We start from the raw sequence: 15,261 nt of genomic DNA on the forward strand, positions 1-15,261 counted from the left end.
TTATAGCAAGTGCTAGAACGAAGATAACGATTTCTTCAGAAATTAGAAAAAAACCTACCACATGACTGCATTTTATAAAAAGGGGATTATCTGAGAGCAGGAGAGCGAAAGATCAGCTGGTCCTTCTACAGAGATCTCTGTAAAAGATCTCCTCCTGTGTTTGTCTCACATCATCTACTGAACTTCAACATCAATTTCAGCAGCTTGTGATGAGAAACCTTCTCTCTCTTTTAACACATAACAGCACTTCTGATGATCTTTTAACAATCATTAATCCACTGTTATAGATAGATGAACAGGTTCAGATGATCAATTTGAGTGTTCATTTGTGTTCATGTTCCTGTTGTCCTCTAATAGATTTCTGATATCCATCATCTCACACACTCATCTCACACTCCTCCACCATATGCCAGGATGAAGCTCCTCGCTCTGGTGTTCCTACTCTCCTCTTTCTCCTCACTCATCCTGACAGAGGTTGTTAATTCATTTAAACAATCCTGTCCTAACTTCTTCATTCGGAATCCAAAAAAAAACAAGTGATATCATCATCCCCACTATCTTTAATGGACGTCAGTATAAGACGATTTGTCAGCACTGGAAAAACAAATACAGGTTTGCCACCGTGTACGACACTGAGAGGAGGATCCCTGTTTACTCCGCCTATACACTTTCACAGGCAGGAGAGACTGAACGTTGTGATGAATGGAAAATTGAACCTCAGGTCAGTCAGAGTGGTTAAATGTTTCATTACTGATTCATTAACACATGTAACATTTAAATCCTTTACTAAACACTAGACATTGTTTGTGCAGTAAAACACAGTGGACACAGAGAGCAGGAAGTAAATACCACAGTTAAATGTGTCTCACTGGGTTTAGTTGTGTTTTATTTATCATGAACAGTGTGTTGAGTGAGCTGATCAATGTGTTTGTGTTTAATTCACTACTGTTTCATTTCTCCTCCATAACAGCTGGAAGATATCGAAGAATATAAAGACTTGAAAGAGATGATTGATTCCCCAAGAGAAACAGGAAAAAAACCAGGCTGTGAACTCTGATTATATAGGTACAGGGTTTACTAGAGGTCACGTGTTTCCACGTCAGTTTGCTGCTGATCAGGATCAATCAGAATCCACCTACACTTTAACCAATGTAGCTCCACAAACACGGGAGATCAACCAAATTTGGGCGACACAAGTGGAGGAACCGATGCTTAGAGAAATAAACCGAGACTGCAAACTCAACCAAAATCACCAGGCGTACATTGTGACCGGGGTCGTCCCAGGGAAGAACTGGACATCCATAACAAGAAACGGGAAAGAATATAAAGAAGGAATTAACATTCCCAGTCATGCTTGGAGCGCTTACTGTTGCACCAGTAAAAATGATGTTAAGAAACTCATAGTGAAGACCTACTTAGCTGAGCTAGGCATATTTACTCTCAGGCGCCCCGACATTAACAAACTGAATAAACGACTTACTGAACTGTGTAATAAAGGGATACCTTTTAATGTGTTCCCAGGATTAGACGTTGAAGATTCCCATGTGGACCTCATAGAACCACATGGAGGACACATCAGAAATGAATCCTACATTTAATCTGGATTATGTCATGAATCTACACAAAATATCACATAATAGGGAAACATGGTGGTGGTAGCATCAGATCAACCTTTTGGTTGCCTCTCTCTCTCTCTCTCTTTCTCTCTCTCTCTCTCTTTCTCTCTCTCTCTCTCTCTCTCTCTCTCTCTCTCTCTCTCTTCTCTCAGTGTAGTACTATTCAAAAAAATATTATAATGATTGCATAAGTAATCACCCCCTGCTACCCCTGACTTAGCTTCCATCAGAAGTCATGTAATTATATGTCATTTTGTATGTATGTAATTATGATGTAATGATGTCATTGAATGAAGTCATCCTGTGTGCAATTGCAACATATATCAAGTGTCATGTGATATCAAGATAGAACCACCTCTTGCTGTAAGAACCCAGAGTTTGTCAGAGAACATTTAATAAAAGGGATTTAAAATACAAACATCTTATCTGGCAAGTCTGGTCTCATGGGACTCTTAGTCCAGTAGGGGGAGCTACTGAACTGTTATACTGCAGAATGAGTCTGCTGAAAGAAGGAGGCATTCAGAAACCACACACACAACAACTAAACAAAAATCATCCTTAACCTTAAAAAAATGTACTCTGCTTTACAGGTCATTATGGGTAAAAAGCCTTTATTACCCGCCCACCTCCACTGAAATCTGAATTTTTTAAAGGATCACAGTTCACGCTTCTCCACATCCATCACACCATGACTGATTAGCCATAATTTCTGATCCAAGAATCTTATTGTAATTCCTATGTGTCACCCTCGCTCAAAAATCAATTAAACAAAGTTCAGTTTCCTTTAAAAAACCTGTAGTGAGATTGGATTTGACAGCGGTGTATAATCTGCAGGGTGGAAATGAGATTCATGAAAAGTACGGAAAGTTCACATGCGGTTCTGACAGATGTTGGATCAGTATGCGGTGCGGCGCTCCGTCCTGAATACGCTAAGCTCCCTCCTGTCAGAAGTGCACACTCCGAGTCCACCTGAAGTGAGCTGTTCAAACCCTGCAGGAGGACTGATGGACTTAATTATTCCCAATATTCCCTCCATACGTCCTGAACATCTCGTCTCATCTCACACGTGGGTCACGCTTTAGTTTACACGCCTCGTACAGCGGGTGTTACAGCGTGTGCTAAAAATAATCCGCAACAACTATAAAAATGCTGACAGGGGACGACTATTCAGGTCGAAGAAAATAACAGACATTAAAATAAATGCGACAACTTAAAACTATAAAAGTATAGATATGGATTTTCTGTTGTGAAAATAATAATAAAACATCTAAAATAAATAAAAAATCAAGTGATGAGAATTCACATGAAATATAAAGGTGATTTATAGTGAAAATATGATTAGATGACAAATATTGTGCAGTACACAAATAAATAAATAAATAAATAAATAAATAAATAAATAAATAAATAAATAAATATTTTAATAAATAAAATTTAAAACAGTAATAATTAAATAGTAGAAAATGATGAAATGCTAAAATGTATAATGCTGGAATTTGTATAAACAAAAAAAAAACAAAAACAAAAAAGGAAATAAAATAAAATAAAATAAACATGGAAAAAATTGACTAAATGCAAGATTATAGTTAAAAATTTTTATATTGTACAAAGTATAACAACAAAAAAATTAAAGGCATTAATATCTTTAACATATTTAATATTTTGTTAACATTTTTCTTTTCTTAACTTTAGCAGAAATTCTTCTTCTTAGTAATTTTTCATCCCACATACTACTTTCTAAGAAGAATTTCTACAAATTCAAAATTTAAAAAGTTGCTTAAACTGGTGCTTGCAGATATGAAGCCACAAAGTCCACGCTCTTCACTAGACCCCTGCTAGCTAGTTAGCTAATTTGTGGCTAGCGAGGCAGTCAAGAGAATTGAAACAATTATTACAATCAGTCAGCTGTCTAGGTGTGTCTAGGTCAGCTCAGTTCTCTGTTGAGATACCTGACCCTGAGTCTGTAGCTCTGATATTCAGACACTGGGTCTGTAGCTCCGCCTACATCACGTGTGAAGTTTCAACGTGATTACGTAGTATGTAGCATCGCGGATGCGCATCCCAGAGCTAGTGCTAGATGAGCTTTTGTGTTTAAAAAGTATACAATTTTTTATTTCTCTAAGAAAGTGACCGATGGTGTGGCTAGATAAGAGCCTCCTTCCTGGGCTGGGATGGAGGTTTAGAGCTCTCTGAAGCTGAATTTAAACTGCATTCTAGAAGGTCAGACTCGTGGGCACCACTGAAGTCCACTATATGGAGAAACATCCTGAAAAGTTTTCCTCAAATAACATCATTAACCTTTCACCTTTCACCTGTTGGAATATAGCTCGGTGTATTTCAGTTAAGTGCTTCACATAGTTGCCAAGCTCACTTTCAAGCTGCTCCAGCGAAGGGCCCTTATAGGGCCCTCGTAGATAAGGCACAGCCCAATCTGTGTTGTATTCTTAAATACTGGAACACTCTTCGAATCACATTGTTCACAAAGTGAGTACCACTGTCTGAGCTGATCTTATCAGGAATACCAAACCTTGGAATCACCTCGCGACACAAAAATTTAGCCACTGAATCTGCATCTGCTTTAGCTGTTGGGTGCGCCTCCACCCATCTACTAAACCTATCCTCCACCACCAAAACATACCTTTTCTTCTCCTTCACCTCAGCCATATCCATGAAGTCAATGATCAGATGCCTGAATGGTCCGTCAGGCTCTGGTATGTGGCCTATTGGGGCAGTAAAACTTTACCTGTTGTTGTATTCTGCGCATATTTCACAATGTGCTAACCTGTGATCAACCATCTGAGCTAAATACGGAGACCACCATGCTCTTTGAATCCGTTTGATCACTTCCCCCCTTGCGCAATGGCTCAAGCCATGCGCATCATTAATCAACGATGTGAGAACTGAGAGAGGAGCCACAAAATGTCCCTGAGGACCACGCCATACGCCTGTTCGTGCATTCTTAACCGCCCCCCTTTTTGTCCACTTAGATATCTCATACACTTAGGCCGAATTTTGCGCTGCGGCTAAGGAGGTTAAGTCCGTTTCTGGGTAGTCATCGCCTTCAGAGTCCGTCACAAGCATAATGTTGGTATGTCCTAAAGCTGCTGATTTTGCTGCCTCATCTGCTGCAGTGTTTCCACTGGTAACAAAAGAACCATCTGTTTTGTGCGCTGAACATTTGACAATGGCTAGTTTAGCTGGCAGAGTAATAGCATGCAACAAATCAGTTATGGCCATTCCATGCGTCACAGGAGAGCCATCTGCTCTCAATAACCCATAACCCATAACTCTCTGGGCCCATGTAGGGCCGAAGTAATGACACACACCATAAGCATACTGAGAATCCGTGAAAATAGTAAAAGATTTCCCTGCAGCTAGCTTACAAGCTGCGGCGAGCGCTTTTAACTCAGCCAATTGTGCGGAACATGGTTGAGAAACAACTGTAGACTGAACAGTAACAAAGCTAGTCAAATCATTACTGGGCGCTACTATGGCGTAACCCGCCAAGTTCCCATCTGGGCCTCTAAAGCACGAGCCATCAACGAAAAAGGTTACATCCGAATGTGGCAAAGGTTGATTTTCAAGGTCTTGACGCGCTTTAGAGTATGTGGCTGAAACTTGCTGACAATCGTGCGGTTCACCATCCAATGGGGTCATCATCCTATCAGCTGGATTAACTGTCTGGCATCTTTGAATAGTCAATTCTGGTGAGGAGAGAATTACGTCGTAACCCGTCTTCCGTGCATGAGTTATCACAAATGTCGGACAGGTAAGCAGGTCGTGTAACGCATGTGTAGTGTACAGTATAGTAGGATGGCCCATTGTAATGGTTGACGCCTTTTGATACGCAAAGGCTGCTGCTGCTAATCCACGATAACACGGCAGCATTCCACTCTCAATGTTGTCTAGCCTGCAGCTAAAGTAAGCAACAGGCTGCTTGCCTGGCCCCTGTTGCTGAGTTAACACAGCATTAGCGAAGCCTTGTTTTTCTGATACATACAGGAAGAACGGCTTACCGTAATCAGGACTCGCTAGCGCTGGTGCTGTACAAAGATCCTCCTTCAGCATTTTGAAAGCTGCAACGGCCTCCGTCGTCCAAACCAATGCAGCTTTCTTCTGATCAGCTGCTTTTATCAACGCACGTAGTGGAGCTACCTTCAATGCAAAATCTACTATCCACTGTCTGCTATAACCAACCATACCCAAGAAAGACAACATCTGTCCAACCGTTTGCGGTTTCGGGGCTTTACGGACCGCCTCTAGATGCATAGGCGACAGCTTACGACTAGTGCCATGCAAAACTCTTCCTAGATACTCTACTTCCTGTTTGCAGAACTGTAACTTTTCCTTGCTCACCTTGTGTCCGTTTTCTGCTAAGAGTCTCAATACTTTTAAGGAGTCTGCCTGGCACTGTTCTTTAGTTGGGCTACAAATCAAGATGTCATCAACATATGTCAGGAGAAGACTATCAATATCCAATGAAGCTAGATCCCTAGCCACAATTCGATTAAAAATTGATGGGCTTTCACAATAGCCCTGGGGCAATCTCGTGTATGTGTACTGTTGGCCGTTATACGTGAACGCAAACAAATGTTGTGAATCTGGATGCAGTGGAATACTGAAAAATGCTGAACACAAATCAATGACCGTGTACCACTTAGTATTGCCTGGGATGTTGGAGAGTAACGTATGTGGATCTGGGACTATGGGCACTTCTGCCTCAACTATATGGTTAATAGCACGTAAATCATGCACAAGTCGCCACTTATCTGAGTTGGGTTTTCTAACTGGGAATATTGGAGTGTTGCAGCGGCTATGGGTTGGTATTAGGACTCCTGCCTCCAATAACCCTTCAAGTGTGGGTCCTATCCCTGCCTGGGCCTGTGGTGTTAGTGGATATTGTTTCTGATACGGGTACCTGACATTAGGTTTAAGTTTTATCAAAACCTGTCCTGCTGACTTAATGAGCCCTATGTCTGTTGAGTGCTGAGTCCAGAGCACACTTGGGATTGTGTCTAACAGCTCTTCAGTTCCTGTATCTGATTGTTTATCTGGTGCGATGTCTTTGTCGTCTGAAAGTGGTAACTGATAGATAGGTGACATTTTCTTTTCTATCAAAGTTTGTGTGGCTCTTAAAGTGTCTGTGCCTTTTTGAGAAATGCGCATAAATTTTCCATCCGGTGAGGTGTGCATGTACTGATTGATGGTTGGCTTCCATTCCAGCACCTGGCTAGTTTCTTTGAGCATTGGTCCCAGGTCTTTCGATTCGTAGCCTCCTGCTACCATCAGTGTGATGTGTGGTATTGAGTTTGTAATCTGGTACCAGCTCTTTAAGTTATTGGGTAGCTGAACTGCCGCTGCCACCCCTTGAGGGCCCACGAAGATGTCTGTTGTCACCACGTCAAACAACTTTCCTTCCAACATGTCTGACCATAGTGTTGCATATTCTTCATTGGTACTGTCAGGGTCAAAACACATAGTACAGTGCAACGGGCTCTTAGGTTCGGTGTAATCCGGCCACATAGCCTGTATCTATGGCTTCCACTGTAAATAGCTGGCCTGCAACTCTGATAATGTGGGATTGTCATTCTGTAGCCAATACACTGTGCTACACTCTGTGTCTGCCTGCGTCCCAGCCATGAGATATTGTTCTGCTGTGGTTCTGTCTAGGAATGTTACCCAGAGGCCTGTAGGACTGCACTGAATTCTGGCCTTAAATTTACACAAAAGATCTCGCCCCAATAAATTGACTGGTGTAGAGGGTGAGTACAAAAGCGGTGCCACAATGGTGGTGTCTTCTAATGTTAGTATCTGAGGCTCTGTGAAATGTAAAATCTGTGAGATCCCTGAGAAACCTGTTGTTTTGATGGTCTTCCGAGCGAGAGGGAGATTCGAGCCTTCGCGCCCTATGCATGAATATGTGGCACCTGTGTCGATCATGAATGGAAAAGGACGCTCATTATTGAGTGTTACCATGACAGTTGGTTCCTGTTGCGGATGCAGTGTAGTGGCATACTGCATATTCTCCCCCTCTGGCTTCTCAGGGCCACTTCAACTCCAATCTGGTGCGGGCCCCAGTCCTGGACCTATCTGGGACTGATACATATGTGGGCAGTCTCTCCTCATGTGTCCACTCCCTCCGCAGCCCCAGCACTCTAATGGTTGTTGAGGCTGCTGGTACTGAGGATTGGGGGGTGCCTGCGCGTAACTCAGTCCTTGGGGTCCTCCAGGGCTCTGCGGCGCATATCCCTGTGGTGGTGATCCAAATCGTTCCCACAGCTGCCTTCTCCCTTGCCACCGACCTCTCATTGGGCGTCCTCTAAATCTTCCTTGAGCACCACCAATGTGGACATTGATGGCTTGGGCCACTGGGTACACCTGGCTGTTTTGTGGATGCTGTGAGTTTGGTGCTGCCACCTGCGGTTGTGGCATCATTTGCGGTTGCTGTGGTGTTTGTCCTTGTTGCGGCAGCATTTGGTTATTCTGTACAAGTTCTTGGCCTGCTGGGATAACCACTGCGGCTTGTATTTTTCCTGCTTTTTCTCTCTCCTTTTCTTTCTGTCTAGCTCTTGTCAACTCGCCAAGCTGTGTTTTATATAGCTGTGTCAGTAGGGCCTCTGAGGCTGTTTTCTCGTCCTTTTGTTTCTTTCTGTATTGTTCCACATAATGTATCACATGTGCTTTGTAGGTATCCCAAGGCATGGAGTTTAGACCGACCACCTCATCCAACGAGGTTTGGACTGGTTCTGGGAGACAGAAGCGTCAACTAGTGCTCTCATTATAGGACTCAACAACTTGGGCCTCCAAATCTTCCTCAAGGCTTCGTACCAGTCTAAGTCAGGGAAAGTTCTCTGTAAAGTGTACAGCCCGTCAAACTTCGTCAGGGCCCACAATTTATCCCTAATCAAATCCTCTGGCTGCCAGTGCTCTACTCCTTCTCTATCTTTATATGTTCGCTCATCCCAGAAGTGTGTGCGTATTCCCCTTGTTTCTATCTCTAAGTTTTGGCGAAAGGCCATACAGCTGAAGAAAACAGTAGTGCGCATGCAGTATATGGTGTCAGTATAATAGTTCAATACTTCAATAAGGGTAATGTTGCACTATCTGGGTCACACTTTTTACAATTCACTGAGTGGCCCAATAGACTGCAGAACCAAGTTTTAGGTGGATTTTTTCTGAGTATTCCCTTCTGCTGTTTGCACAATATCCATCCCTCTCTAAACCTGCTTTCAGCCACTTTTGATTTCGTCCCAAATCCACAAACCGTGTCTCTAGCCGCTGACTTCCTCAGCCTGTTCATATGTACAACTCTCTCCCCTCACTTGATCTGTGTGAAATTCCTCCTTCTAGGGGGGATGTCTCCGCTCTCACTCACTTTCTCTTGGCACAATGCCCCCGCACACACACACACACACACCTCTCCACCACTCCAGAAAGCACTCAATCTTTTTCCACACACACACACCCTTGTTCATTTTAATTCTTCATCATCACCTGAGGGTCTACTGTTAAACTTCCTGCAATGAAACACTTCCACAACCTACGATCCTGCCCCAACTTCCACATGCTAATCCAAACTTCCGTGTATTGAGGACCTCTTGGGGTCATAGGCCACATTAAATTGACCCTGACCAGGAGTTTCCCTACTTCCTTCCTCAACAACTCTAATGCTGCCTCCGCGAACTCCCTTTCAAACCTATTTGGAAACCTGTAGCCAATTCGCTTGAATGGTAGTGGACTGCTAAGACTTAGCTCTAATCCGCGAGTTTTTGCTCTTTTTGTGATAGTATTGGGAACTTCCTCACTTAGTTCCTCCGGAACGGTAAAGTAAGCACTCACACGGTGTCGTCCCGTGTAGGCGGATACAAACACTTCCACCATTCAGGAGCAGTAGTTTCCTACAGTATGCTACATCTTCACCTGGACCCCATGGATGTCAAACCACACTTTCACGTCAGTAGAGGGTGGAACAATTATACTTGTGACAGATACACGTATTCTATTGTTTCAATGAGCGCACACCAAATTGAGGTGAAACATTAGCTCACACTTGGCACTAGGTCCTCACTTACGGTATGTGGACGCCCGCTTCACTATAAGATTTATTCTAAAGGCTATTCTGGTCCACACCATCACTACCCTTACTTTTCCTTCATTTCTCATGTAATGCACCTCTAAAACATATATATCAAACCTTAGTATGATTACATCCATGCACGGTGATTCCTTTACTCTCACAAAGACTTCTGCCTTATTTTCCCACTCTGTTGCAGTTTCTTTTCAACTTCAGCCCTATCATCCCCACCTGTTTCATATATCATATTCCATATCACTGTGCATGCATGTACACACTGGTTTTCCTATAATCTCACAGTAATAGTGTTAGTAGACAAAAGGTTAATACAGTGCTATTTACAGTGCGCACATCCAATCACCATTTATTTTCCTCATGCACTCACACTCACACAGCCCCTCGCACTCAACACACCCACACACTGCAAGCAATACAATCAGGACAGACATCAGATAAAGACAGACAGCAGGCCTCTCTCCTTATTCTTTGTTTTTTCTTTATTTTCCTACCGCCTGGATCCAGGACTTTTCTATTCAGCGCTTTTTCTCTTTATATTCTCTTTATTTCTTATTTCTCTTACACCTAGATCCGGGAATTTTCACTATATTTTCTCTTTTCCTCTCTTATTTCCTTTCACTACCACCCGGATCCAGGAATTTTACTCTTCTCTTTTATCACCTGCTACTTGACACTTATTTTTCTTTTTCCAGTGACGGTGTTCACGTTCACAGAACTTACTATTCTGCTACTAAACGCTCCGTTTGCGTCCAAATAAGGTCTTTTTTAAAGGAATTTCTCTCATACCACCTGGAACCCACCAGAACTTTCGATCATACAGGCCTTTACACATTCGTACATCTGACATCATCTAGTCTTTTCAATACAAAGCCTGCAATTTATCATGTCACTCTATGTGGTTTTAACTCACACTCACTCTGCCTCTCTGCCTCAATAGGTTGGAGCAGAGCTGATCCGACCCTGGGCCGAGCGCCTCCGCCTCCCCAGACCACACACAACTAATGCAGAAATTCGGTTAAACAGGCTTCTGCCTTACCTCTGTCCTAGTTGGTCCGTGGGTGGCGGCCGCAGCCTCAGGTCCCGGGTCAGGGCTCTGCTGTTCTCTCTGTGCCAATCTCGTTTTCTTTGATATCACGTCGGGGTCACCAAAACAATGTGGAATAAAAATTCTACTGTACTCACTACTAAAATCTGACTCCAGCTCCACACTGACCCGACAGCTCAGTCTAAGTGAGACTCATAGTTAGCAAGGCCTCAAACCTAAATAAGCCAATCAAGCAGACTAGATGAATGCAGATAAGAGATTTTATTTTGTAATCAGCGCTGACACAAGAATTTAGATGCTCACACATGAACGTCCCAACAACCTCTCTCCGGGGAACTCCAACTACAGCCTTTATATACATTTCCCTTATCTTCCCAATGCAACACGTCACTGGTTCTTTGCCTAGACAATCCCACCCATCTTTCATTTTTAGACCTTTTAGATTCTTTTTTACACCATTATATTTGAATTTACAACTTTTCGAATACCATTATAATTAAACTTCCCTAGATCATTATATTAAAAATTGGGCGTTTCCGCCCCCACCAGTGGGATTGTCTTCGGCCTCACTCTCGCCAACACCTCATTCTTCTTCAGGAGACAGCATGGGTAAGTTCTCAGTCCTTCAGGGGCCAACACCCTTTCTTTTATTAACCTCTGCACTTCACGGCTTTTCTGATTTATCCGCTGTCTTCTACGTATGTACTCTAGATATTTCGCCTGGTACCACCATTGCCATCCAGCACGCGCTGCGTTTACTTCATGATGAGATCACTGCCGCTCAAGGTACCAGCGGAGCGAAGATTGACCATAATAATCTAGGGTGCGTCTCTGCCATTGATTGGTCCAAGTTTGGAAAGCCTGGTACCGCAGAGAAGGCCTGCCAGACTGACATCATTGATACAACTATTTGTTCTTCAAAGCCCTTGCAGCCTGTGTGCAAGGCCCGTGACAGGCCAACATGCCATGTTAAACCTTATATTGTTCTTAAGCTCAAACGACCTAACGAATAAACCTTACCTGAGAACTCACTCCTGCTGTCCCCCGATTATTTCACACTACATCAAACACACACCTCATACATATATCCTCATTTACAAAATTATCTCCCACAAAGTGAACTTCTCCTTTAACGTCGTAACTTTCCTCTCCAGCCTTTTTCTCTCTTTTTTTTTTAATTTTGGCGTCATAAATAAATATCTTCTTACAGAAAACGTTACCATGGCAACCCACACACATTTGAGTTAAAAACATGTCATTACTACAGAAAGAGTGCGTGAATATCGTTCAATTCTCAGAGTCCAGTTCAATTCTGCTGCGTCTTATTCTAAACAAGCGAAGTTATAGCACAATAACAAACAATTTCGTTTGCTAGTTCATTTTATTATTCGAAATCTCTCAAAGATTCTCAGCTAGCTTATGACACTTTGACATTTCTACCTTGGTCCTGTTTGATAAAACGATTCACGTAAACGAGGTCCAGTAAACATCTTGTGTGGAAAATAATGTGTGGAGCTCTGAGAGAGCTACGCTGTTTACCTGGACAGACTGTATCTTAGAAAACAACATATTTACTTGTTGTTTATTTTGATATTGCGTGTTTGATCACGTATCAGACGGCGAGCCGCAGAGCCACCGCAGTGCTGCTGGGTTTTTTTTCTCAGCTTCAGTTAATTATCTCCATCTGCATCTCAGCGTTCGCCGTTAAAGCCACCTGCTGCGCCGAACCTGCGGAGAGAATCACCGACGTGAAAATGGAGACTTTAACTCACTCTGGATATTTTTATTACTTCTTTTCCAGCCTCGGTAAAAGAAAAAGTGCCGATCAGAACAACAGCATGGATTTTTTAAAAAAAGCTTTGCATTCTCTTTTTCTTCATTTAAAAACTCTCGACCAATCAGGTGGCAAAAAAGTCTTTTCTTTGTATCTGCAATATCTAAAGTGTTTGAGACAGTAAGCATGTCTCTCATGCATGTGTGAAAACTGATGAGATTGTGTGTGTGTGTGTGTGTGTGTGTGTTGTTACTTTCACTCAAGCCGCAGGTGAGAGAATCCTTCTATGCCTCCAGTTGTTTGCTGTGGCTTTGTACACCACAACACACAACACACAACAGGTAATGGTGTTAAGCTTTGATGCCTCACATTTCGCAATTCTTTGCAGTTATTCTCAACAAATAATGAGATTATTTATCTCAGTAGTTGTAGCTCAAGTGGTTAAGGCTTTGGGTCATCGAGTGGAACATCAGGGCTCAAGCCCCAGCACCACCAAGCTGCCACTGTTGGGGACTTGAGCCAGGCCCCTAATCTGAACCCCTGCTCCAGGGGAGCTCCATCATGGCTGACCCTGTGCTCTGACCCCAACCCCCAAGGATGGGATATGTGAAGAAAGAATTTCACCGTGCAGTAATATAGATGTTACAAATAAAGACAACTTAACTTCTTCTTATTGTTAAACAATAATGATGTTATTTTCACTTTGCCACAAAAACGCTGACAATGCTATTAGACACAGATGAACATCTTTGATAGCTTGATGCATTCGATTGATGCGTTGATGCATGAGAACATGATCATATTGATGAAATGGTGACATATAAATGATAAAATAAATAAATGAAATAAATGAACAGAAACCCTCTCTGGAGAGCTAGCATGTAGGACACACCCCTGTGCGTTTAACGGGATCTGATTCATTTCTGCCATAAAGAGATACGATGATGAAACCGTTCTCATTTGAGATAAGCTAACGATATATTATCAGTTTTTATTATCAGTCCACAAAACACGCAGAGAGACAAAGAAAGTTACCCAAATTTTTATTTCAGCTCAGTTTGCAAATACTATATTTAACATCAATATAATAATAATAATAGTGTTTTTTCCCTTTGGTTGTACTGAATTCATTTTTGACAATGTTTATATGACCAGAATTGATTTATTGTATTTTATGTTTAATTTTATTTTAATTTTATGCTCCAGTCCAGAGATATCACAATAATGCTTTGCTGTCTCTGTTCCTCCCTACAGATAGTCCAGATAATAATCAGAGTGCTGACTATTCTGTTTGGGGTTGTGTTGGTGTCTGATCCTCCGTATTCCCCGGCCTCTGTTATAAGTGGTAATGTCTTCTGGGCCTCGATAGCTGTAAGTGTACAATTAATAATATAATCTTTGGGTGGGAGGGGCATACTCTCTTTCCCCTGTCAGTCACAATATCAGAAATCCTCAGTGTTCATATTACTGTTAATAATTCTTTACCTTATTGCAGTACATCATCTCCGGCTCTCTTTCTGTCGCAGCCGAAACCAAACTTACTTCCTGCTTGGTATGTGAACCTCATTAGTTGTGCTGAAATACTTTTACAAATCATTCATTCCATTATAAAGTCTTTTGTTAACTTTTTGACCCCTATGGTGTCCCATCAGACTTGTTTATGACCCTTTTGGCTCTTTTTGTCTGTCTTTTCTTATCCATTCTTTCTTTTTTTTTGCTGAGTTCATTAGCAAGTGGGAACTTGGAAAGTTTTCATATCATCTATCAATACATTGTGTAAATTGTGGCATTTTGATTTTAATTTCAATGCAAAAAACATATTCCTGGTGATGTTTTATCTGCTGTAGGTTCAAGGATCGCTGGGAATGAATGTGGTCAGTGCCATTTTCTCAGCAGTGGGCATAAGTGTACTGACCACAGACCTTTTTTTTATATTATTCCTGCTACAATTCTACATACTGTTACAAGTTTGAGGTGAGCAGAACCGGCCTTATACCTACAAAAAATAATAAAAAAAAAAAAATTAATCTCTAACTAGTTATTTCTTTCCTTCCTTCCTTCCTTCCTTCCTTCCTTCCTTCCTTCCTTCCTTCCTTCCTTCCTTCCTTCCTTCCTTCCTTCTTTCTTTCTCACCATGCCTCAGGCACGTTCCAAAGCGATCAGTGGAGTGCTGTTGGTCTTCACTTTCCTTCAGTTCATCATCTGAGAGGAGAGAGAGAGTGTATTTTAGTCTTCATATATGTTCATTCCCCGAGAGAAGCAGGATGTATAATTAACCAGGCTGTGGACTCTGATTATCAAGACACAAAGTATATTAAAGACTTTACTAGAGGTCATGTGTTTCCATACCTGTTTGCTGCTGATCAGGATCAATCAGATTCTACCTTTACGTTAACCAACATAGCACCGCAAAAAAAGTACAGCAACGAACAATGGGCCAAACAAGTGGAGGAACCGATGCTTAAAGAAATAAAAGCGATCTGTAAACTTGACCAAAATCACCAGGCGTACATTGTGACCGGGGTGGTCCCAGGGGAGAACTGGGTAACCATACAAAGAGACGAGAAAGAATATAAAGAAGGAATTAACATTCCCAGTCATTATTGGAGTGCTTACTGTTGCACCCGTAAAAAAGGTGCTAAGAAACTCTATGCTAATGCCTACATCGCTGAGCAGGAGAACTTTCAATCCAGATCCTCCAACATTCAGGACCTGAATAAAGACCTCACTAAAC

The 15,261-nt window shown here is 42.1% G+C and overlaps 1 protein-coding gene and 1 pseudogene across 1 annotated transcript; both read left to right on the top strand.

Annotated features, from left to right (window-relative positions):
• Nucleotides 1-1,010: 1,010 nt before the first annotated feature.
• LOC131361770 (endonuclease domain-containing 1 protein-like) lies at nucleotides 1,011-1,632 on the top strand (the record flags this gene model as incomplete). Its single annotated transcript, XM_058403296.1, has 1 exon — nucleotides 1,011-1,632. A coding segment is annotated over one exon (588 nt), but the record flags the coding sequence as incomplete, so codon positions are not given.
• A 12,052-nt stretch (nucleotides 1,633-13,684) lies between these two features.
• LOC131361771 (membrane-spanning 4-domains subfamily A member 12-like) lies at nucleotides 13,685-14,733 on the top strand (annotated as a pseudogene).
• Nucleotides 14,734-15,261: the final 528 nt, after the last annotated feature.

Source organism: Hemibagrus wyckioides, linkage group LG11 (genome assembly GCF_019097595.1).
Source record: "Hemibagrus wyckioides isolate EC202008001 linkage group LG11, SWU_Hwy_1.0, whole genome shotgun sequence".
Lineage (NCBI taxonomy): Eukaryota > Metazoa > Chordata > Actinopteri > Siluriformes > Bagridae > Hemibagrus > Hemibagrus wyckioides.